Source organism: Brassica rapa, chromosome A10 (assembly GCF_000309985.2).
Source record: "Brassica rapa cultivar Chiifu-401-42 chromosome A10, CAAS_Brap_v3.01, whole genome shotgun sequence".
NCBI lineage: Eukaryota > Viridiplantae > Streptophyta > Magnoliopsida > Brassicales > Brassicaceae > Brassica > Brassica rapa.
In genome coordinates, this window is record NC_024804.2 from 37830 (window position 1) to 62804 (window position 24975).

General features: G+C 39.1%; 3 protein-coding genes and 1 non-coding gene across 5 annotated transcripts; 3 read left to right on the top strand and 1 right to left on the bottom strand.

Moving 5' to 3' along the window:
* Positions 1 to 3073: 3073 nt before the first annotated feature.
* LOC117129402 lies at positions 3074 to 3180 on the top strand. Its single transcript, XR_004453051.1, has one exon. It is a non-coding gene; the product is annotated as a small nucleolar RNA R71 (small nucleolar RNA).
* Positions 3181 to 5208: 2028 nt separating this feature from the next.
* Positions 5209 to 8864, top strand: LOC117129139. The gene has a single exon (XM_033282525.1). It carries the CDS (start codon positions 7883 to 7885, stop codon positions 8813 to 8815), a length of 933 nt encoding a protein of 310 aa, XP_033138416.1. The 5' UTR covers positions 5209 to 7882; the 3' UTR covers positions 8816 to 8864.
* Positions 8865 to 9100: 236 nt separating this feature from the next.
* LOC103844691 (CCR4-NOT transcription complex subunit 1) lies at positions 9101 to 22206 on the top strand. 2 transcript variants are annotated; one of them, XM_033282521.1, is made up of 49 exons: positions 9101 to 9349; positions 9429 to 9711; positions 9780 to 10008; positions 10089 to 10413; positions 10607 to 10723; positions 10814 to 10942; positions 11018 to 11212; positions 11295 to 11489; positions 11605 to 11742; positions 11839 to 11961; positions 12039 to 12292; positions 12397 to 12500; positions 12776 to 12870; positions 12957 to 13178; positions 13463 to 13642; positions 13728 to 13800; positions 13882 to 13949; positions 14077 to 14222; positions 14303 to 14411; positions 14499 to 14645; positions 14745 to 14792; positions 14867 to 14995; positions 15099 to 15341; positions 15429 to 15566; positions 15656 to 15741; positions 15841 to 15946; positions 16201 to 16296; positions 16423 to 16575; positions 16752 to 16934; positions 17010 to 17239; positions 17335 to 17437; positions 17520 to 17648; positions 17743 to 17787; positions 17995 to 18189; positions 18407 to 18533; positions 18607 to 18707; positions 18900 to 19037; positions 19113 to 19196; positions 19518 to 19664; positions 19753 to 19884; positions 19987 to 20034; positions 20105 to 20251; positions 20337 to 20398; positions 20562 to 20715; positions 20824 to 21015; positions 21098 to 21202; positions 21292 to 21426; positions 21510 to 21710; positions 21815 to 22206. In XM_033282521.1, exons 1-49 carry the CDS (start codon positions 9251 to 9253, stop codon positions 22064 to 22066), a joined length of 7140 nt encoding a protein of 2379 aa, XP_033138412.1. In that variant the 5' UTR covers positions 9101 to 9250; the 3' UTR covers positions 22067 to 22206. The 2 variants fall into 2 exon arrangements, with proteins under 2 accessions (XP_033138412.1, XP_033138413.1); XM_033282522.1 differs by having other exon boundaries at positions 10610 to 10723; positions 21815 to 22066.
* Positions 21967 to 23271, bottom strand: LOC117129000 (UDP-glucuronate 4-epimerase 3). Its single transcript, XM_033282262.1, is given in 8 exon segments — positions 21967 to 22475; positions 22477 to 22531; positions 22533 to 22550; positions 22552 to 22605; positions 22607 to 22766; positions 22769 to 22883; positions 22886 to 23110; positions 23266 to 23271. Coding segments are annotated over 8 exon segments (873 nt in total). The 3' UTR covers positions 21967 to 22235.
* Between the last annotated feature and the right edge of the window lie 1704 nt (positions 23272 to 24975).

Genomic DNA, 24975 nt, shown 5'->3' on the forward strand with positions numbered 1-24975 from the left:
TTTTTGCTCTATCTGGTGCGACTGTTCTGATGACGGAACAGGCAACTGAGTGTTATGCTTTCCATTTTCCTCTACACACTCTTCAATACTTGGTACCAACTTCTTGCTCGACCTTTCCAGTGGCTCCATGTTTCTTTTCTTTCTTCCCCTTCTCCATCACATTAATCTCGTTTTTTTTTTTTTTTTTTTTTTTTTTTGAAGACTGATATGGTGATGTGACGAAGAAAGAGGTAATACATGATCGTTCTGAGTGCCACTGGTGGTTCTGATTTCGCGACCATTCTGGTTCTCCACCCCTGCTCTTGCGCAGTTTATTGGTTATGGAGCGGTTGCTCCCTTAATCTGCTTGTTCTCCTTTCTTACTGAATTTTTGTAGCAGTAACGAGTAGCAGGCTGCGTTGATCCTTTCCTCTCCGACCTTTTTGCACATATCTGCACATATGACACTGAAAAACAAATGCATGAAGGTGGAATAAAGGCTAAGGTGCAGGGTGGGAACTAGCTAAAGATGAGCTAGCCACTCAGGATCAGCAAGATGGATAAAAAGGATAAGAAGTTTTGAGTGTGTTCTCGTTTCCCTGATCTAATGCCCATAACAAGAAGAACTTCAGTCAAGATTAGGTTCAAGTAAGGTGGAGTTATGTCTACCCAGTGTAACCTGATCGGCTGAGAACTTCTGGAGAATCAAGTGAGATATGTCAGGGTGTTCCAGGTCCACATGTGTGTCTTTCGCCACTGCTAAGGTCACTGAATAAGATAACTAAAGCACGAGGTGGTCAGTGATCAACACAGAATAAGGTCCTAATTCCCACAAAGTTTTGACTGACTCAATAAAAAACGGACTCAAATTGACCCAAAAGAAAAACAAAAGAGAGAAACGAGTTAGTAAACGACGAAAACCCTCCCCCAGACTTACTTCACAACGTCCCTGGTGTGAAAATAAATCAGAGAGAAGGAGAAAACAAAAATAATTTTTTTTTGGTCGAGATACTTACCTGAGTGGAGCAGACGCTCCATGAAAGTTCTGGGTGTTCTATCGTCAGATGATCGCCTGGAACAACCGCTCTTTTCAGGGGGTAGGTTGTTCCGTTTCTGCAACCCAGAATTTTTGAAGTATCTCGAATTTTTCTGCTTTTTGACCTGAAACTCAATAAACTAAAACGAAAAATAAGTAAACAAAAACAAAACCAAGTTATATTTACACTTACCAGTGGGTTGCCTCCCACCAAGCGCTTGGTTTAAGTCTCTAGCTTGACTTGGTGACTGGGATCAGTCGGGTTGAGCAGGAGGGCCTGTTCCAAAACAAGCGCCACAATCAGACATGTTCAGCTTCAGAACTCTACTCAGCAACCCTTTCACAGCAGCTTCCCCTTTCTCCTTCAGCTCATGTGTGAGAATAGCTCTGACTTTAGAGAAAGTTTTAGAGGTACCCTTGCACTTTACCTCATACTCAATGGAGTTCTCATCACACTTGAGAGGTATCAAAGTCATTGTAGGATCTCCCTTGACCCTTTTCTTCTGGACTTTCTGTTTCACCCTTGAATTCCCTCTGAATTTAGTAGGATCAGTGCTAGGATCTTCATCAAAGAACAGTCTGCTCTCACCCTTATCACCATGCTCCTTCTTTGGAACAACCTTCAGCTTTTCTACATCAAACACTGAGATGCGAGAGGCGTGTGATGAGGAAGATCTGGTGGGTACAGCCTTGTAGAAAACTTTCTTGTTGATGTTGGAGAAGCAGACTCTCTTGTTGGGCATATCGATGGTTGCTCCAACAGTAGCCATGAATGTCCTTCCAAATATCAAAGGCATCTCATGATCCTTGTTCATCTCAACAACTTGAAACTCAGCAGGAACAATGCATTCTCCTACTTGAACATGAAGGCTGCGGATGGTTCCATATGGGATTGCTCTGGAAGAGTTTGCAAAGGTCAGGGTCAGCTGAGAACGCTCAACATCAGCAATACCCAAATCGTCTACAATAGCCTTTGAGACGAGATTCACACAAGAACCAGAGTCACAAAGAGCATCCTTGAAGGTTGTTCCTGCGATGGAACATGGGAAAACAAACTTTTCAGGATCATCAACCTTAGGCAATACCTTCAATGCTGGTGTAGACAGTGCTTTGATATAGAGAACCTTGATCTCCTCTTGAGTCTCTCTACAGTGTTTAAAGAACTGGAGCAATGGACGAATCTGCAGTGCATCTTCAAATGCAAGTTCTTTAGGAAGCCTTCTCACCACCTTGTTAAAACCTATCAGCTGCTCTTCACTAATGGGATCCATCAGATGTCTAGGTGGAATTGGATAGGGAACCTTGGAAACATATACTCGAGATGGTGGAGTCTCGGCAAGTTCGCTAGAAGCAGTCACTCCAGAGCTAGCAGACTGCTCTGCTCTCTCTTCTGCGCCTGGAGCAGTCTCAGCGAACGGATGCTCTATTGCATTACAGTGCTCAGTCCTAGGATTTTTATCAGTTCTTCCAGGGAGCATCTCTTGTTGCCTCTTGACACTCTCAGCTGTTTGAGCAAGCTGAACATCGATCTTTCTTATGTGGATTGCAAGATTGTCATACTTGTTATTCAGCTCAGTGAACATGTTGCCCATCCTGGTATTCATTTCTGTGGTTACCTGATTCAACGCCTTGGCCTGAACCTGCTGACCCTGCAACAATTGTTGCATCATCATACCCAGACCCTTCAGCTCATCTGGTTGACTGTTCTCGTTAGCTGGAACAGCTTGCTGATTGCTCTGCGGTTGTCGCTTGTTCTGGTTTTGAATATGCCCAGCTGTAGCTTGCTCCATGTTGAAGACGTGCCCTTGGTTGTTTTTCAGTAGCTGATCAACCTTGGCAGTCAGCTCATCTATTTTCTGGGTGTCAGAACTGTTCCCTTTCTTGGAGCAATCACTCTCCTCTTTCTTATTAGCTGAGCTAGCAGCCATGTTCTCAATCAGCTTAAACGCTCTATCAGTGGTTTGAGTCATGAAGTCTCCATTGCTCGCAGAGTTTAGAGCACCTTGGTATTTCCAGTCCACTCCATCATAGAAAATGTCCAGGAGGTAATCATCATCAAATCCATGGTGAGGACATTCTCTGCGATAGTCATTGAAGCGCTCCCATGTGTCGCAGAAAGGCTCATTAGTGAGCTGTCTGAAGGAGGTGATCTTGTTCCTCAATGCAGCTGTTCTCGCCTTAGAGTAGAAATAACTGAGGAACGCTGATCGGACCTGTTCCCATGAAGTGAGAGAGCCGGTAGGGAGAGAGTTCAACCACCGTGCAGCTTTTCCATCAAGAGAGAATGGGAATAACATGCACCTGATGTAATCTGGTGGAACACCATTAGCGCGAGTGAAACTACAGACTTTTTCGAAACTCTCAATATGCTCCATTGGAATTTCTGTAGAGAGACCAGAGAACACCTTTCTCTGTACTAGACCGATCAAAGCAGGCTTGATCTCGAAGTCCTGCCTGGTACAAGGTGGAGGAACAATGGCAGAGCGCGTAGTAGGAATGTTACGCGGAAGGTTTCTCTGCCCGATTGGAACAGTCTGCGCCTGTTGTTCCTGCTGCGCGAGAGCAGCCTGTTCAGCAGCATCCTGCTGAGCTTGGATGGTCTGCTGCATTTGTTGCATCTGCTGCTGCATGAGTGCCATAGCCGCAGCGAGATCATCCTGATTGGCGTGATCACCCATAGTGGTGTCAGTTTGCCTTGGCTGTTGACGATTTGTTCTTTCTAACCTTGCTAGCTCCTGGTTGGTAAATGTAACTAACTCTCCTTGTGCGTTTCTCCGAGTATGTCTACTGGTCATGCACCTGGAAGATTAGCTGCAACAAAAAGGATAAGACAAGTTAGAGGTCTTAGACTAAATAAATAACCGAAAAATAAAGGTAAAAAGATGGTCCCCGGCAACGGCGCCAATTTGATATTACGTGTATACGCACACCAAATAACTTAATGTGCACACTACCACAATCGAATGGTATGTCGATGTAGCACTTTAGGATCGAATCCACAGAGACCAACTGTTACACTTTATTTCTATAGGATCAATATTAAGCTAAAACAATATGGGAGTTTTAAGATTGATGTATTATAACAGAAAATAAAAGATTAGTTAAAAGGTTTTCAGATGATTAAAAGAGCTAGGTTCAGGGTGATTCATTGGGATACTTAGGATCATGAGCTACACAACTATTCAGGAAAACAATACGAGCCAATCTATAACTTGAACAACAAGAATAGATAAACCCACTGTCGTGGTGTCTACCAATTTATCAAGCAATCCTAATGCCTAAACTGTCGTTTGGATCAGAGAATGATGACAAGCATTAAGTTCAGATTCAATTGGTTCACGATTCGCCTTAACATCAGCTTTCGTTGGCTAAGGACAAATCGCCTATCTATGCTATTTCCAGTAACCTAAAACACTTTTGATGAATAGATTAAACTTGTGATCAGATGCTAAATGGCCAGTTTAACATAAGCAATAAGCATAACAATAGACAGAGATATCAAAGAATAACAATCCTATTTGTGTCTAGCTCATTGATCCACGATCCTTAACACCCTAAACCTAACAAGCGACTACTCAGACATGGACAAAGAAATCACAGAGACAAAGACTGAATAAAACATCATGCAATTCAATAGAATAAGAATAGGGTTCAGGATAATCTTCTCTATGACGAGATAGATGGAGCCTTCTCCCTTTACAATAAGCAAATCCTCAAATTCTAAAGTCTCCAATGGTTTTCTTCTGTCTAGAATAGCGTAGAGATGATAAAGAGAAACATAAAATATGATATATCAAAGCCACAGGCGGCTGGGAGAGAAAATATGGATAACTAGGGCAAATCCCGTAATGATTGTAGTTTCCTAAAAAATCTCTGCCGCTGGAACACTCACTCGGAACAGTCATCAAGACTGTTCTGCGTGAAAACCACCAAATTGCATTGTTTTCTGCCTCTTTTGTTCCAGCTGATCCATCTCCCATCAAATGCAACTCCAGACCTGTAATGACTCCAAAAGGACTAGGAAGACTCGATAAAGACTTGAAAACTAATTTAAAAGCATATATACAAGATGTATAAAACACCATATATCAGTCTCTCCCTAGAGGAGGAAGTTAATATGCCCATAATGCAAAATTTGGTTAAACAACCCATTGAACAATTATTGATGTCAACTCTTGAATTGAAGGATTGCGGAGGATGGATTCTCTACTTTGATAAGGAGGAGATGGTGAAAGATCTCTCTCGGCCCTGTCGAGAGGAAGTTTGACTAAATTTACCCATAAAGGATAATTTTAGAGGGCTTGATGATTCTAGCTTTAGACACCTCAAAGTTGCAACTAATATTGAGCATTGCCTTGAGAAAGAGCTAGTTGATAAAGATGGATTCGTGAACACAAAAACACGAAACAAATAGCTGTTGAATGAAACGCTCTGTACGTCTTGTGAGGGATCCCAAAGATAACACACTAAACACATCACGTGGTATGATAATGGTGGTAGGAGCTTTAGCAATCTCTGATTTGGTGGTGATAATGACCATTGTCTTGAACGTGAAGTAGCTATTGTTCGCCACCATAGACCAAAGTACGCCAATGGAGGGAGTGGGATCTGCAAGTCAGCAAACAAATACTCCATCGCCCGAGCAGATTGAACATCATGTGTAGAGAAACCAAGGTTCTCGAAGCTGGCGAGATCTGAACTACAACTACCAGATCTGATGCCTGGCTCACACCATAGCAAAGCAGAGCTGGTAATTCCCTTAGGGAAATGATTCATCGGACAAGGAGCCGAAGATGATGGTAAAAGCCGGTGAGAGTTTAGGTCCGTACATTGGAAGGACCTTAAACAAGAAAAGCAAGCAATAGCAATCGACAGTTTCACATAAGCAGAGAGGTCACTAGATGAAGTAATCAAGCACCTCCACAGAGGAACAAACACAAACCTCGTCCATACAAGTTGAGGAAAGGCGCCTGAGTAAATTTCATCACGGCTTTCACCCGAGAAGTAGTTATCAGCCATAGCTAGAAAGGCGATGGGAGTCGCCGAGCAGAATACCAACAACCACAAAGATAGCATCACAGAGAGCAACTATGGTTATGTTTCCGTCTCAGATGAGATCTCCACCCAACAAGCAACAACATATTTAAAAAAGGACAAAAGAGGCACAAAAGATGTGAGAAGAATAGAGAGACTAACAGGAAGAAGAAGAAAATGGAAGGGAGGACCGGGCGCCAGCGAGATCCCGCCTTACCGGCGCCGGAGAAGGTGAAGTTTGCTTCGTGTATCGTGCCTTTTGAGAGTGGCTAGGGCTTTCAACCTTCTTGAAAATTATAAGTTTAACATATTACATCTCATTTTAATTATTTTTAAGACTTCATATGTACAAAAGAAAAATTTAGTTTTGCGGCTGATACAAATTATCAAAACCAAATAGGCAACATCGATTGTATAATGACGGAAGAATATTAGGTTTTCTGCTCTCGATTTGTTTACTATTGACTCTCCATAAGACCATAAGTGATTTCATTTTCTACTTCTATAGAATTGTGTTTTCGTTCTCGTCTTTCTTTCATTGATATGAGTTAAGTTTCTTTTTTTAACTTATTTTATGAATTTAGTGAATTACATAAGTGTCAGTTAAAAAAAAATGGACATCTGTAAAAATTAATTTCACTTCATATAGAATAGTTAATGAGGTTGTTTAATTTATTTTAATAAGTTAAAATTTAAAAAAATGATAGAGGATAAACTAATTTTTAACAAATTTTTATTATTCAAAATCATTAATTGTCATATATACTTTAGCCACATTAGGTAATTCCGTGATTTTTATTTAAGGAAACAATGAATAACATTTATGATTAATTTATGGTTAGTTATATAAAAAACTTATTATATATTTATATGGACCAACATATTTTTCTAAGGATTCTAAAAATGATTGTGGTGATGACGTGTGGCTACAAAAAAATATTATTATGCTTCTCTTTTAATATATAGAAGATGTGATATGTATATGTCGCTGTCTTACAAAGTATTAAAAACACGAGTATTTCACATCACATAGTATCCCAAGACGATTTTTTTTTTTAAAGCAAGAGATATTTATTGGATAATTTTTTGTTATAAGTGAAAGACCATCTCTAATGGTTTACTTTAAAATTTTTAATCTCAAAATAAATTTGTGATTTGGTCGAATAATTTCTCTCAGATTTTCTTCAGTTATCAATGTACTAATTTCCACTTTTTATTTATCACTAATAACACCCTATATTTGATATGATTTAAAACTATATTCATTTATTTAAATATTTAAAATTTTACCTAACATATGACGTTATTAAAATAACCATTTATTACGTTAATTAAATTAAATATTCACAAACAAAAAACAATATAGTTTTATTCAAACAACACTATTACTAGTTTTTACAGATAATTAATCAAAGTATGTATGTGTTTTTTCTAATTTTGTATTATTCATGTGTTTCTAATGTTACTATTTTATTGTTCTATTTTTATTTGTTATATTTAACAATTGAATTATAAATTGATCCTTAACTATTTAATCAATTTTTATTGATAATTATATTTGCATAAGTAATAACAATCAAAACCGTAGGTGAGTATTCAAATAAAGGAGAGCATCTTGCGCCATGTCAAGGCGGAGGCTGCGGATTCGAGCCCGTCATTCCCAACTCGAAGAAGATTTGAAGTTTGTTCATAGGGGTCTCCAGTCATGCGGAAAGCCGCACAATAGCAACAGGCACGCTGTTCTAGTCTTTGCAGCCACTTGCGCTAGAATTTTTAAAGAGCTTAATCAGCATATAAATATCAGATAATAAGCTAAAACACTTTTTGTGGAAAATGATGTCGAAGGCTCTTGCAACAGGGTCAAACCTACTAAGAAGACATGTTGTTAGAGATGGTCAATGCAGGAGATGTTGTTTGGAAGTGGAAACAGAGAAACATATTTTCTTTGATTGTCCTTATGGCCAACAAATTTGGAGGAGATCAGGTATATCGAACAACATCATTAATAATCTGAATGCTACTTTTGAAGAGAAGATAAACGCATGTCTACAATACTCAACTTCAACAAGGCTTACACACTATCTGAATCTCCCGATTTGGATACTTTGGAGGATTTGGAAAAGTAGGAATCTCCTTATATTTCAGCATAGAGGAATCTACTGGGAAAGTATTATACAACAAGCTCAACAAGACGCTCGAGAATGGAGAAAATATGGTATTGAAGATACAAATATCAATATCACTAATGATCGAAGGCGCTCAACAAATATCTGGAAAACCCCTTCTCAAGACTGGCTAAAGTGTAACGTGGATGGCACTTTTTCAAACCAAAGAAATATGAGCTCAGCTGGATGGGTCATCAGAGATGAAAATGGGACTTTCATAGGGGCGGGACAGGCCTTGGGTAATCAAGCTTATAATGCGTTGGAAAGTGAAATGCAAGCTCTTATCATGGCTATGCAATATTGTTGGAGTCATGGATATAGGAAGATACAGTTTGAGAGTGACTACAGGAAGTTGATTGCTCTGCTCAATAATGAAGACTTACATTTTGCTGGATATAACTGGATACGTGATATCAATTGGTGGAAGCAACAATTTGAAGCAACATCGTTCACATGGATTGGAAGAGATGGTAACCAAGTAGCTGACTGTCTTGCAAAACAAGGACTTAATAATAATAATAGGCTGTTTGTATCTCATTTCTACGTACCTAACTTTATTACTCACTTGTTGCACCATGATCATATTCGATCACAAAATTAATATATGAAGTTTCGAGTAAAAAAAAAAAAATATCAGATAATAAAAGTTTTAATAAGCAAGGAGAGAAGGATATATATACGTAGGTGAAACAAACTTGGTCTTTTAAAGTGGGTCGTAAAGCCTTAATGAAATGGAAGGCCATTAAGAACATATGGGCTTAGAAAGTTGAAAAGTTTTGCATGTGTTTGTAGGTGAAACAAAGAGGGTTGGGCCATAAATCATTAATAAAAGAAAGGCCCATATAGAATAAAGAATATGGGCTTATTATAAGTGGCAAAGCTCACAAAACCGAAACTTGGAAGGATCAAAAAATCTGAAGCTAATATGGTTTGTGAATCAATCCCCTCCTAGCTAGCTAGTGCTGCTTGGATCTCCCCGAAACCCAAACCCCATCATCTCTCGTCCCCTAGCAAGGATTTCAGATCTGGAATCGCCATGGTGATGAACCCGTCCAAGGTCGCAGGCCATGCCCGGTTCTTACTCGAGAGCTTTAGCGATTCCGAAGTTGATTCAATCGCCCAAGAGATCTGTCAGGTAGTTCTCCCGAAGTTGCGAAATTGTTTATATCTATCTATATCTATATGAATGAATGAATGAATGAATGAATGGGCAGCTGGTTGAGTATGGTGTTGAGACAAGCATTCCAGTTCTCAAGACATGCTTAGATTGCTTCGCCGCCCGTCGAAGCCATCCTAATACCTCGCAGCTTGAGAAACTAATATCCTTGGTCTTTAAACGTGTCCTGAAACACTCTAATCTCATTTCTCACGCCCTTCAAGATGTCGAGGTCACTGATGAGTTCGTGGCTGATTTGACTAATGCTCTCGACTTTTCAATCTCTGACAAAATTAGCTTTGCTCTGTCTCTAGCCGAGTCTGATGATGCAAACGCAGCTGGTAAGCAGCTCCCTTCTTTCTTTTTGTTTTACTTTTTACCTTTTTGATGATTGCTTTGCTTTTTGTAGGTCGAAACTTATTATTGGCCATGATTGAGCAACTGTGTGCCAATTCTGCCCAGATTGAGTCAACCGAGCAAGTTCAGAATATTCTTTTGTTTCTCCAGACATCTGAGGACCTCTCCACCCATCTTACTTCCTTCTTACAGATTTTGTCTTCTACTCAACCCAAAGATGACTTCTCTTTTGCTCTTACTCCTATCCTTTCTCAACAGCTTCACCAAGCTGATGTTTTAAGGTGCCGCTTTTGGGCTGCCCTCCTCTCTTCACTCCTTATGTCCAGCTTCTGACTCTCTACGCTTTTCTCTTGTGCTGTAGGAGCATCGATTTTCACACTGAGTTTGATTCTATCTTAGCTGAAATCGACAAGGAAATTTCTGTTGGAGATCTTATGGGAGAATTAGGTTGTGGTGTTACTGCTGATGCACAACAATGCAGAGATATCTTGTCTAGTTTCGCACCATTAACAGAGGCTACTATCTCAAGGATTCTTGCTAATGTTGCTCGTACCTGTGCTGATCTCGAAGATAACCACACCACCTTTTCAACATTTAGTCTGGTCCTTGGTTGCTGCATTCCCACTGAACTTTCCACTCCAATGTCGTGGAGTGTTGACATCTTAATTGAGACAATCAAGCAACTTGTAACTTATCTAATTCCCTTTATACTTTGTCTAATCAATATCTTTGATAACTTCAGAACTCATTTCAGTCTTTTGATTATTCTTTTTTTTGTGTGTGTGCATAATCCTCTTACTTTATCAGTGGATAATGAAGCATCTACATCATTTGTTAATTGTTATTTGGTTCATGCTCTTAATTTTTTTTTTGCTAAAGCAGGCTCCTGGCACAAGCTGGAGGAAAGTAATCGAGAATCTTGACCATAGTGGATTTGATATCCCCAATAAGGAGTCTTTCTCGTTTTTCATGCGGCTATATAAAACTGCTTCCCAGGTGTGTTCTCATACGGTCTAATCTGAATGTTCAAAATACGTTGTTTCCACTTCCACTGTTGTTTGGGGGTATAAAACTGAATTCTTGCAGGACCCGTTTCCTCTTGATGCTGTATGCGGTTCTGTCTGGAAAAATGTGGAAGGTCAAATATCGTTTCTTAAATATGCAATAGCATCCCCACCAGAAGTATTCACCTTTATGCATTCTCCCAGGAAGCTGGTGAGATACCACGCGTCTGTGTTTAGAGCCCGTTCTCCGTTGATACTGTCACTATTCTGACCATCTGTTTTCCAGGTATATATTGACGATAACATGCACAGCCATGAGCATCAATTAGGACTTTCCAATGAAGCATGGCTATCTCTCGATCTCTTAGATGTCTTATGCCAACTAGCTGAGAGAGGTCATACTGTTTTAGTTAGTTCGCTGCTCCAGTATCCACTCGCACAGTGTCCCAAAACCTTGCTTACTGGAATGACACACATCAAAGTAATTCTCCATGACTGTTGGTGATGTATGCTCGTAACCTTGACCTTTTTTTTGGCTAAGTATGCTTGTCCTCTGGTTGCAGACTGCCTATAATCTCATTCAGCGAGAGGTTGTTTCTGCTATTCTTCCAGTGATAATTACGAACTCACAGGATAGTGGTTTTATCCTTAATCTTTGGCATCAGAATACTGAGCTTGTTCTGTGGGGGATTTTAAAGGCCCAAAATCTAAAAGCAGACCGCATACTCAATTTAATTGATATCTGCCATGAACTGAAGGTGAGTGTATTTGAATAAAAATGTGTGACTGTGACTTAGCTAAGGTGATTTGTTTCTTACATTAGCGTCTCTGTATCTATGAACTAATCTTTGGATTTTTTTTAATATATTTCAGGTTCTTTCTGTTGTTTTAGAATCGGTTCCAATCTCATTCAGCATCAGATTGGCAGTCCTTGCCTCACTGAGAGGCTATTTGGACATCGAGAACTGGTTGCCAAACGTTCTATGTGTGTATAAAGACCTCTTTGCGGAGGTTATTTATTCTTTTCACATTCAAAACTCTATTACTTTAATTCCTGTAGAGATGAGACGATACCTAACATGTAAAATTAATGTTTTCCATGTTCAGGAATGTCTCAAGTTTGTCAAAAATGTGCATTTTAGCGAATCAGAGGATTTTACTTCCCAACATTTCCATCCTTCTGATCCGTTATCAGATGTTCATTTGGATGCAACGACTTCGCTTTTGAAAGTTAGTTAGGATCCTTTATTTAGCTCGTCTGTTACTTCGTGGCTATTGGGATTAATTTGCTTGAACATGTATTGCAGGTTTTGAAAGCTCATGACAATGTGATAACTTCATCTCAACTGGTCGATGAGATAGAAAAGGTCAATGCAGCAATCTTGGATTGTAATTCTAAACTGCAGAATGGTGAGGCTAAAGTTTCATCAGCTTCGAATGCATATGGAGACGATATTGAGGCAGAAGCGAACGCTTATTTCCATCAAATGTTTTCGGGTCAGTTGAGTGTTGATGCAATGGTTCAAATGCTTTCGCGATACAAGGACTCCTCGGTTCAAAGGTTTGATAATGTCAAACTATACATATTTGAGAAATTTAATCTATCTTATCAAATTTGCCCGGCTTCTCATGCAATAGGAAACTCACGAGGTTTTCTTTTGACAGGGAAAAATCAATTTTTGATTGCATGATTGCTAATCTGTTCGAGGAATATCGTTTTTTCCCCAAGTATCCCGAGAGGCAGCTAAAAATAGCCTCCATCCTTTTTGGTGAGTGGTCTTCTAAGTGATACCATGATTTACTTTATGTAGTGGGAGGATACCATGCTATGTTTACCTGTTCATGCGATCGTGTGTTGTCCTCAACATTTATTAGCGTACCATAACAAGCGCGATCACTTGGCAAGTTATGCGAGATGATGATGTTTCAGAAGAATTTCCTGAATTTGGAAATTACCAGTGACATGTTGTTTGAGCAACTCCTTTCAGTTTGTATTGTCGTCGTTATATTCTCTTTAACTTGTTGCGACTTTTACAATTTCCAGGCTCTGTTATCAAGCACCAGCTTATAAGTTCTCTCACACTTGGGATGGCACTGCGTTTAGTCTTGGATTCTTTGCGTAAACCTGCAGATTCAAAAGTATGCATTGTCCTATGGTTTAATTCTGTCTTCCGGCTTTCTACTGTAAAAGATCTGTCATCTTGTTTCTTTCCTGATTCATGCAGATGTTTCTGTTTGGAAGCAAAGCTCTGGAACAGTTCGTGAATCGTCTGGTTGAATTGCCTCAGTACTGTAACCATATTTTGCAAATATCTCATCTGCGTAGCACTCACCCCGAGTTAGTCACTGTTATTGAACAAGCACTTTCAAGGATATCATCTGGTAATTTAGAATCAGAGGCAGTTTCGAACCCTGGTCCTTCACAGTCTTTCCCTGGAAATGGCGAGGTATATTGTTGATATCAAGATTTTCTTTTGACTGTTTTCGCTGCTCTACCACATTTTGATATCTTCTTAGAAGTTGATTAAATTATCTTTTGGAAGAGGAAAGTAAAATGCTTTATCCTTTCTATTTTTAGTCTCATGCCTTTCAATTTCCAGTTCTTTAGCCGTTATGTAAATAGATACTGTAAGCGTCTGGTCTGGCTAAGCGTCTGGTCTGGCTTAAATCTTTCTTAAACCGTGAATGGTCTTTCCGAAAATTAACGCATTGTTTGTTTATATGTTGTCAGTTTAGTGGTTCTGGAATTGGCCAGTCTGCTCTCCAACTTCCTTTACCTGTACAGTCTCAACAGAAAAATGAAGTGCACATTAATGACAACAGCAGAGTGCCAAGTGTGCCATCTATCGAAGCAAAGACACTTCTGCCCTCTTCATCTACTACTTCCGCTGATGTTTCTGTCATTCCTAAGGTGATCACTTTTCTCGTCTAATTTTTTTTATGGCTGTGGGTTGGTTGGAGGAGCTTTCATTTAATCTCGCTAGTTATCCTTGCAGAATCCTGGTATTTCGACTTCTTCATTAACTTCAGCTGGTATTGTTCGTCCCGCTCGTGGAGCCACTTCGACAAGTAATCTCCAGTTGACTTTAATTGTATAACTATTCTTTCAAATATGATAAGAAATGTTAGTAATAGTCCCGATTATCACAGGGTTTGGGTCTGCTTTGAACATAGAGACCCTGGTTGCAGCAGCAGAGAGAAGGGAAAACGCAATAGAGGTAGTTGCTTTGCTGTGCATTACATTTGGAGTTGCTTGCTTTTGGTTACATTGCATAATGAATTGTCAATATGCCAGCTGCCGACAATATAGTATGAGTGACAAGAATAAGTCTTTCTTTTTTCCAGATTCCACCTTCAGATGTTCAGGACAAAATTTCTTTCATAATCAATAATATCTCTACAGCCAATATTGAATCCAAGGGGAAAGAGTTCGCTGAGATTTTGCCTCAACAGTACTATCCCTGGTTCGCTCAGTATATGGTTATGAAAAGGTACAGAATAGTTGTGTGTGTATGTTTGCAATTTATGTGAGGTTTGCCGTCTGATCTTATTGTTTTTTCTGCATGTGTAGAGCGAGCATTGAGCCCAATTTTCATGATTTGTACTTGAAATTCTTGGACAAAGTTGATTCCAAGCTGTTGTTTAAGGAGATACTTCAAAATACTTACGAAAATTGCAAGGTAAATACAATCGATTCGTTGTGATGGGTCTTGGGTGTTCATTCTGTTTAGCAATTTTTTTACTTCTTTATTTTCTTTGGTTTTCAGGTTCTCTTGGGTTCAGAGCTCATAAAGTCAAGTTCGGAAGAGCGATCTCTGCTCAAAAATTTAGGCAGTTGGCTTGGAAAATTGACCATTGGAAGGAATTATGTTTTGAGGGCGCGAGAAATTGATCCAAAATCCTTAATTGTGGAGGTATTTTCTTATATTTTCGTCAAAATATAATAATTATTCATTCTTTTGTGTTAATTGTGTCAGTTTGTAGATAGTGAAAAAAAATTTCTTCATTTGCAGGCATATGAAAAAGGGTTGATGATTGCAGTCATTCCATTTACTTCAAAGGTTGGTGATGGTTGATTAGTTTTCCTAGCTGTTTTAGGGTTGATGGCCTGAATTTTAATTTGCGGTTACTACAGGTTCTGGAGCCATGCCAAATGAGTATTGCGTATCAGCCTCCCAATCCTTGGACAATGGCTATACTCGGGTTGCTCGCTGAGATTTATTCAATGCCGAACCTTAAAATGAATCTGAAGTTTGACATAGAGGTATCTGTTTTATTAATGACTATAGTAAGCATCAGCGAGCTGTCTTGCATCGTTTCTCTTATTCTATTTCAGTGTTTAGTTCTCATCTGATCTTTCTCTTCAGGTTTTATTCAAGAACCTTGGTGTTGATTTGAAGGAAGTAGCGCCGACTTCCCTTCTAAAGGACCGGAAGAGAGAAATAGATGGGAATCCTGATTTTAGCAACAAAGATCTTGGAGTAACACATATATCTCAACCACAGATAATCCAAGAGCCGAAAACAATTTCTCCTCTTAAGCAAATAGACCTGCCTCTGGATGTTGCAGATTCACCTAATACAGACGATTCCTCGAAGTTATTATCACAGGTTATATTATGTGTACTATTTGTTATTGACCTGGTGTCAGTTTTTAGTTATCAACAATATTTAGCCCCTTGCTTTTTATCTTTTCAGTATGTAGCCCCTCAACGTGTATATACTAATACTTTGATGGAAGACGAAAAAGTTTCCCATTTAGGCTTGTCTGATCAGCTTCCATCACCTCAAGGACTGTTCCCGTCAACTCCATCCCCATTGTTTTCTATTAGCCAGGTACGATTATCATTCTAAGAATGTCGATCAAAGTTATTATATATTTACTTGGTTCAAACCTTTTCTACTAACAATATGATGGCCAGCAGCTGTCAGCAGCACTTCCCAATATTGGAAATCATGTTGTTATTAATCAGAAATTAAGCGGATTTGCTCTGCACTTCCCATTTCATAGGTTTGTGACTAATGATCTCCTACTGGTTAAATCATTATACTCATTTGCTAGGCCTTCATGGTACTTTTTTTGACATCCGAAACTTAAATCCATTTTCAGAGTGGTACCACTTGCCATGGACAGAGCTATCAAGGAGATTGTGTCTGGTATTGTTCAGCGAAGTGTATGTGTTGCTTGCCAAACAACAAAAGAACTTGTGCTGAAGGTTGTTCATCTGAACTTGTATATCTTTTTTTTTTTTTTTTGGGGGGGGGGGGGGGGGGGGGGGGGGCACGAACCTTGAGTTCCTTTATGCTCGTCTCAAATACTTTCTTTATTTCCTATTTGTCAGTTTTAAGATCAGATTTGAAGTATTTCGTATATTTTTTTTGTTGCATCTCTTTTTCGCTTAACCAGAGTATCTCCAGAGTTTGGATTTTGTTTATTAATCGTAGATTCATTTTTCTTCTTTGACTCCAGGATTATACCTTGGAACCAGATGAGACACGTATATATAATGCGGCTCACTTGATGGTTGCTAGTCTAGCTGGGAGTTTGGCCCATGTGACGTGCAAGGTTGTCCCTGCTTATGAGGCTTGGATTCTTAAGATCTGTGCTTACATCTCGTTTTTTCTGCCATGTTACACTACGCCGACGAGCTCTATTTTTCTTTTTTGATTTATGCATTCTCCGTAATTGTAGGAACCCCTGCGCACTTCAATATCAGGTCATCTACGGAATTCGCTCCAGGGGATGAATATTAAAAATGAAGCTCTTGAACAAATTGTGCAACTTGTCACCAATGACAACCTTGATTTGGGTTGTGCTGCCATTGAACAGGCGGCTACAGAGAAGGTTTGTGTTATAGAGATTATATCCCAGCTTTTAGTTTTGGTGATTTGAAAAAAAAAACGGAATAGGTTTAGCGTGCAGGCACTACTTTTTATTAGGGATTATTCCGTCTTGTCCTATTTTATATGATTGAGCCTCTTTATAAAGTTGAGCGATATATTATGTCTGTTTCTCTCTAGGCAATACAAACTATTGATGCGGACATTGACCAGCAATTGTCGTTACGGAAAAAGCATAGAGATGGTGCCGGATCCTCCCTTTTTGATCCGAACATGCTATCGCAGAATTCTGTTAGTTTTATACCAGAGTCCCTCCGTCCAAAACCGGGACATCTATCCCTGTCTCAACAGCGAGTTTATGAGGTGAGTTTTTTAATTGGTGGTTGCCTGTGGTATGTTTTGTGTTTGTATAACTAAGCTATACATGTGCGTTTTCAGGACTTTGTTCAGCTTCCTTGGCAAAAGCAGACAACTCAAACTTCTCACGGTTTATCTGCCGCTTCAAGCTCATCTGGCGATGTTGGGCTTAGTAGTAGTTATGGTCCAGCATCAGGTAAAAGTGCTTCGGACTTTTTGTCTAGTGCTCGAAACGCTCGGATGGATAACGTCTCCCAGCCATTGGATATCTCTGTGGAGGGTTTTGAATCTCCTCCAGTTTCACTTTTAAGGTGCTTTGCTGTCGCATATTGATATAACTCCGTACACTCTTCTGTCGTATACCGTAACTTATATTTTGACGTTTTAATCTTGCCTCTGTTCAAAGCTCACAAGTTGATCCAGCTGTTGACACGGCCGGTCTTCAGTTCTCTAAATCCCTTTCGACCTCTGAATTGAGCCTGGTTGAATCCTCTGACACCGCTATGAAAGTGAGATTACTGTGTGTTTCAAATTTTGAGTCACTTAGGTTTATTTTGATTTACTAAATTGTGCTTCTTATTTATACTCAAGGAAACTGGAGCATCATTGCAGACTTTGACTTCAGCTGCTACCATGGAGCGTCTTGGTGGAAATAATATTATACAGCCTTCTCTGTCCACGAGAGATGCACTAGAAAAGTATCATATTGTTACTCAGAAGGTTAGTAAATTGTCTAATATGTTTTGTTGTTCATTGCTACATCGATTTCGGCTTCTTTATATGACACGTCTCTGACTGATTGAAACTGTTTCAGATGGAGGACTTAGTGGCTAATATTGCAGGAGATGATGAAATTCAGGTACTTGTTTTCCTAGTGCCTAAGTGGCTATGGTGGAGGTTCGCTTTCCATTTATGTTGAACAATTCACCTAGAAGTAATGGAATTATCAGTTAATGAGTTTATTTTTAAACGATTCTTAATTTCGGGAAATGTGTTTTCTTGTGCTTTTTGGCTACTTCAGTTTGATCCGATATTGAATAATTACTTATTTCATTGGGTTTTTCAGGCTGTAGTTTCTGAAGTTCCTGAAATCATCCTCAGATGTATAAGCAGAGACGAAGCTGCCTTGGCTGTCGCCCAAAAAGCTTTCAAGGCTCTTTATGACAATGCATCAAGTAACCTTCACGTCAGTGCTAACCTAGCAATTCTTGTGGCTGTTCGAGATGTTTGCAAGCGTGTTGTTAAAGAGCTCACTAGTTGGGTATGTCAATGACCCTTTCAAACCTAAGTATTCATAATTTCTACCATGTTTCACATTTTTATGTGATCTAGTTCAGTTGCTTCTGATATTCTTCAAAATTATGCCGTTGTTTCTGATTTTAAAATGAGCATATTTCCCTTAGTTGGGGCTACTGATAAAATGATATTGTTTTCTGGCATTTCTAGTTATGTAACTTTCTTGAAACTTCTCCACACAGGTGATATATTCAGAGGAGGAGCGGAAGCTTAACAAAGACATTACTATCGGTCTTATCCAACGCGAGTTACTTAACCTAGCGGAGTACAATGTCCACATGGCGAAGTATCTTGATGGAGGGAGAAACAGTATGCTGAATCGCATTTTTTTTTTCCTTTTTAGTTGTAAATGAGCGTTGCTAACTATTTGTTTGCTGTGCAGAAAGCGCCACTGACTTTTCTATTTCTCTACTCCAATCCTTGGTCACTGAGGAGTCAAGTGTCATTTCAGAGCTACACAGTCTTGTTGATGCACTGGCAAAGGTTGCAATTTTAACTAATAATACCTCTTCTCAAGCATGGCAATTAATTAAGATATTACTTTTAATGCTAAAATATGCCGCGTAATAATCCTTTTCATAGAACGCCAACAGGCTGTTACGTTTTGCATGTTTAAAGTTTTTTGCATTATCATTTGCTGACGTTACTATTTTGTTTTTCCTTGTTTGGTTATAGCTTTCCTCAAAATATGGATCTCCCGAGTCATTGCAACAACTAATTGACATCATACGAAATCCAGTTACTAACACAAGTGATCACTCTAATAGCGCAATCGGAATTGAGAACAATGATAAGCAATCAAAGGATAAAAAGGTTTCAGAGTTTCATTACTGAATGATACTCGTTATCAGACTGTAATTTCATTTGACATGAAGCTCTGTTTATCAGGTTGTGTGCAATACCACCGCTAACACAGAAGAGAACACCAACTTGGAATTTGTGGAATCAGAGTCTGCGGGTTTCCGGAGTCGGGTAATTTTTTCCGCATATTAACAGCTCTCCTTCACTGTTGTGATTTTTTTTTTATAGTTTTTTTCTTCGAATTGCATAGATCTAAATTTTAAAGGAGTAAATCAAAAGAAACTTTCTCTGAAGCTGTTAATATTAAATATGCTTGTTTCTCTTCGCAACCTTTTTGTTTTGTGTATGATATGTTATCTATCTCCTCTATTGCATATACGTTTATGTGTGTACATACTGTTTCAGTGTTTTGTCTCTTCAGTTCTATGTTGGTACGAATTTCTCGTTCGCCTTGTTAATCTTTCCTTTTTGGATTGTCCGCTGGTTTGGCAGGTGTCCACACTTTTTGAAAGCTGGTATCAGATCTGCGAAGTTTCTGGTGCAAATGAAACCGCTTGCTCACAATACGTGTTGCATTTACATGAAACTGGACTACTTAAGGGAGATAATACAACAGAGAGTTTTTTCCGAATTCTTCTGGTGAGTTTAACCTTTTACGTTTTTCTTAGCATCCACAGTTTCAAAATTTTGTGAGGTCTTATTTTTGACTTGGGTGTGTTCTGTTTAGGAACTTTCTGTTGCTCATTGTATATCTTCTGAAGAAATTAGTTCTGGTGCTGTGCAATCTCCTCAGCAAGCTCAGAGTCCATCATTCCTTATCATTGATATTTATGCCAAACTTGTTTTCTCGATCTTGAAGGTAAATTCTCATCAAGTTTTATGGGTGTAGCGCGTATTATTAAGTCCAAATTATATTTTGCTTACTAGGCTTTTTTTTTGTTTCTCATAACAATCTATTCAGTATCTCCCGGAACAGGAGTCGAGCAGCAAGTTATTTCTTCTGTCGGAGGTTAGGGGGAGGGGGCACTTTTACTATTACTGACAGAAAGTGTGGTCTGATATTTGATTATTGGCTGCAGATCATGGCTGTTACTGTGAGATCTATTCAAAAAGATGCAGAAGATAAAAAGACATCACTCAATCCAAGACCTTATTTTAGGTTATTCATCAATTGGCTGCTGGACTTATGTTCCTTGGATCCCGGGACTGATGGTGCAAACTTTCAGGTGCGTTAGTTTTCTTTGTAGTAATTTATATATATATATATATATATATATATCTTGCTAGCACTAACATCATCGTTTGTTTCAGGTTCTATCAGCTTTTGCCAATGCATTCCACGCGTTGCAGCCTCTTAAGATTCCCGCCTTCAGGTTAGGATAGAGAGCTATTTCTCGTAGTGATTTTTATTTAAAAGTGGAATCTACGGGACACCTATGTCGTCGAATGATTGACATATGTATCTTTTTTTTTCTTTAATTGATCAGTAGTGTTTTATTTTTGTCTGCTCTACTAAGGTTCTTATAAAATTTGCAGCTTTGCATGGCTAGAACTGGTCAGCCACAGAAGCTTTATGCCCAAGCTACTTACAGTAAATGGCCAGAAAGGTTGGCCATATGTTCAACGCCTGCTGGTAGACTTGCTCCAGTTTCTTGAGCCATTTTTGAGAAATGCTGAACTCGGAGGACCAGTCTGTACCTTATTCTCTCCTATAATTTTTGCATAGAACACCAAGGATATAAATTTATGATTAAAGTTAATCTGGTCTCTCTCTTGTATATTTATATCAATTATGCAGGTTAATTTCCTATACAAAGGGACACTGAGAGTGTTGCTGGTGCTGCTTCATGACTTTCCGGAGTTTCTCTGCGATTATCATTTTACTTTCTGCGATGTGATTCCTTCAAGTTGCATACAAATGCGAAATATTATTCTGAGTTCTTTTCCACGGAACATGAGGCTTCCAGATCCATCGACCCCAAATTTAAAGGTTGGAGATGATGGTCGATACAGTACAGCATTGTCCAAAGTAAATATATGCTTGGTAAGCTAATTGATGTTGTTCACTGCAGATTGATTTGCTGCCGGAGATAGTAGAAGCTCCATGTATCCTTTCTGAGGTTGATGCTGCGTTAAAAGCAAAGCAAATGAAGAATGACGTGGACGAGTATCTCGCTGTAAGTTCATCTAATTCTCACATTATTCTCCCTTTTGGGGTGGGGTTCAGATGATATCAGGGAATACTTAATTATAATATTTCCTGCAGTTGAGGCAACAGAATTCAGCATACCTAAGTGAATTGAAGCAGAAGCTACTCCTGCCGTCCAGCGAGGCTAGCTCAGCTGGAACCCGTTACAGTGTACCATTGATCAACTCGCTTGTGCTATACACTGGAATTCAGGTATGGCCTTTGTTATCTCATCATATGTTAGCCCAATGAATTAAAGTATAATTTGCCTGATGACGACGCTTTTGCGACAACAGGCTATTCAGCAGCTACAGGCGGGTGAGACACAGGCTCAAAATGTGGTGGCCTTGCACATGTTCAAGTATTTAAGTATGGAACTTGATACGGAAGGGCGGTACCTGTTCCTTAATGCAATCGCCAATCAGCTTCGATATCCCAACAACCACACCCATTACTTCTCCTTCATCATGCTCTATCTCTTCTTCGAGTCTGACCAGGTGAGGGGTTGCTTTTGCCTCTCTCTCTCTCTCTCTCTCTCTCTTTTCTGTGAGGGGAATCTATTTTTTTTTCTCTAATATTGTGGCATGAATGAACGAAACAGGAGATCGTACAGGAGCAGATAACAAGAGTGTTGCTGGAAAGGCTAATTGTGAACAGGCCGCATCCATGGGGACTCCTGATAACATTCATAGAGCTGATAAAGAATCCAAGATATGGCTTCTGGAAACAAGCCTTCATCAGGTGTGCGCCTGAGATTGAGAAACTCTTTGAATCTGTCGCCAGATCCTGTGGTGGTCTCAAGCCCCCTGACGAGGGAATGGTCTCCGGTTGGGTCTCGGACAACTCTCATTAGCTTTTCTGCCACCATTTGGTTGTATTATGGAGAGAAATTTCAGGATTAAGAATCTTAATTTTATTTATTTTAGAGATGTTATATTCGTATAAAATGTTATCTCTAATTTTTTTTTTTAATTGAAATTGAGCTATAAGGAATCCAAATCAGAAAACTAATTTTATATAAATTACACGAGAGATGCAAAAAATACTCGAAAGATTCCATAATAACAACATACAATGTTGATCGCCGAAAGAATACATACGTAATAATAATCTCGAATGTTTCTTCTTTTATGTGTGTCAAATTGCGAGTTATAACACAAGGATGCTCTACTATTAAGGAAAAGATCCGTGGTGGGCTTGTACCCAAGCTCTCGTTGAGCCCAACTAATGTTAGCATGCGTGAACTGCGCATCACCGTTCCTACTTCCTAGGCAGCTTCATCATGTTCCGCTTGGCCTTGACTTTCAACAATCTCTCTCACCAGATCAGACACTGGACACCCTTAACTGAGCGGGACCACGCTTCTTACCACCGCTTCCTGTGTTCTTCTCGGCCTTGGAAGATGGAAATAGGTTTGCCTCTGAGGATGTCTCTGGTGAAGAAGAAATAAGCCATGTCAGGTCTTCCCCAAGGACCGTAGACGGTAAGAAACCTGAGGGCGGTGAGGGAGAGGCCGTAGATGTGGTTGTAAGTGTGAGCAATCTCTTCGGCTTGTTACTGTGAACGTAGGAGGAAGGGTTGTCCATGGCGTATCTGACGCCGGCTTGAGCAGCGAGATGCATGACGTGAGTGAAAGGGACGAGCTCGACGAGTTTCTTGAGGAGGGGAAGAACGTCGAGTTGATGTCTCCTTCCACCACGAACACTCCGCTCCGCTCCAGGCCTACAACTCCGTCCCCGCGGCGTTTCAGAGCGGAGGAGACGTGCGTACCCACGAAACCGGCGGCACCGGTAACGAGAACAGAGAGATCACGGTTGGAGGATCGGACACGTTTCTCCCAGAGGGGACCGCCCCAAGAGGAGCTGCGAAGGGAAGAAGAAGATGAAGACAAGGCCCACTAATTCCAGACACCAAAACGCGCGAAGATTGCCATTGCCTGCGGCTGCTGCGGTGGTTGATTTTCCCTGGCGTTGATGGATTATCCTCCATCTTCTTCTTTCTTGCAACTTTAGTTTATACTGCCTCCGTTTTCTCAGGGAGTAATCAAACAACCCCCATTTTTCCCTTTTTCTTCCTTTCTTTTTTATTTGCTTTTTTCTATCTCTTTCTCCATATAAAAAAAAATACTCCAGATTTTATTTCAAAATAGAGGAAAGACAAGAAAATTAGTGTCAAAGAAGATCAATGGCAAAAGGACAATTACTACTGGTTTATTCACATATCATCTCCTGCTTAATTCTAAGTGTTCAAATAGAATGGTGGGACAAATGCAGATCTCCCGCACAAGCAGTTTTCCTACACTTAAATCACCATTCACTTTTTTATGTTCTTAAAAGCAGTTCAAGCGGATGATTTGCATGCAGTTCAATATTTTTATTCTTTTGTGGAATTTTTTAACATTTGATGGCGTTGATCTGTTTTTTTTTTGACCAATACAAACACTTAACTTAAAATATTTTATCTGATTTTATAAATAATGTACGATGGTTAGCTCAAACTATATAGCTCACATTAATATTATTATTGTCATTTTAAAATTATAAACATGATCTCCAATCACCGACAAAACATAACATTTTCTAAAGAAGAAGATATAAATCTTCCTATATAAATGTCGGCACGAATAAGTAATTTTTTTTGTTTTAAACTAATTAATATATAGGTAAATGATTGAAATTGTAAATTTATCGAGAGAAGAAAATTTTAAATGGATTTTTAACCGAGAACGAGTATTTATTGAGTTGTACAATCAATAAATTTTTATGACCAATTACCGTTTTAAAGATTGAAATATTTTAAGTTATCACTTTATTTTATGTTAATAAGAGACGTTAATGTTTATTAATAAAAGTCTTTTCCACAAACTATATTTGAAGTCCATACATTGTGTCCATACATTGTGTCCAAACTCTATAAATAAAAGTTTTTTTTTCTTTTTTTTTTGGGTGTAAATGTTAAGATTTATACCATTTTTTTTTTAGAGTTTTACAATGCTGAGAGACCTCAACTTATTACATAGAAACAAAAGAGATAAGAGTAGATAAGTAGAGAAATAAAGAGAGAGTAGGATCAACTATAGGGTGAGATGAAGCAGAAATACAACTTAAGCAAAGAAGGTGATTGAGCTGTGTTAGACAGTAGAGACAGAGACAGTAGCCTATCTCTCATTCGACGATCCACCACTCTATAAAAAGCCTCCTGATTTGAAGCCTCTCCTCTGAAGATACGGGCATTGCGTTCTCGCCAAAGGTTATATACGATGATTTGGTTTAGGAGTTTCAAGACTGGAACCGTGCACGGTGTTTGCGATCGCTGGAACTGCCGGCAAAGACCCGCGACTTCCTGTAAGGAGGCTGGAGGAGACGCCATATACCTGCCACAGAAACGAGACCAAGTAGCAACCGCAAAGAAACATTCGAAAAATAAATGCCTGATGGTCTCATCAGCATTAGAACAAAGAACACAAACAATAAATATTAGTACTAAAACCCATTGAGAGAAATACGTGGAAAATAAAACAAATGACCAGAGAAAAAAGATGATAAAACAACGTGGAAACCGCCCAAGTCATGTATGTGATGTAAGTAATGACAAAAGGACACTTGCAAATACGACGAGTACTTCCTAATAAACATATAGGTGATGATTGTTTGGATGGTTTTTAGATTTTAGTTTTTGGTTTTTGGATTTTGGTTTTTAGTTTTTAGATTTTGGTTTTTAGTTTCTGGTTTTTGATTTTGCAGTAGATTTTAGTTTTTGAAA

Coding starts and splice junctions, on each gene's coding strand:
- LOC117129139 (XM_033282525.1), top strand. CDS start 7,883: ATGATGTCGAAGGCTCTTGCAACAGGGTCAAACCTACTAAGAAGACAT.
- LOC103844691 (XM_033282521.1), top strand. CDS start 9,251: ATGGTGATGAACCCGTCCAAGGTCGCAGGCCATGCCCGGTTCTTACTC. Junction 11,490..11,604: donor ATATCTGCCATGAACTGAAG/GTGAGTGTATTT, acceptor AATATATTTCAG/GTTCTTTCTGTTGTTTTAGA. Junction 13,801..13,881: donor TCGTGGAGCCACTTCGACAA/GTAATCTCCAGT, acceptor CGATTATCACAG/GGTTTGGGTCTGCTTTGAAC.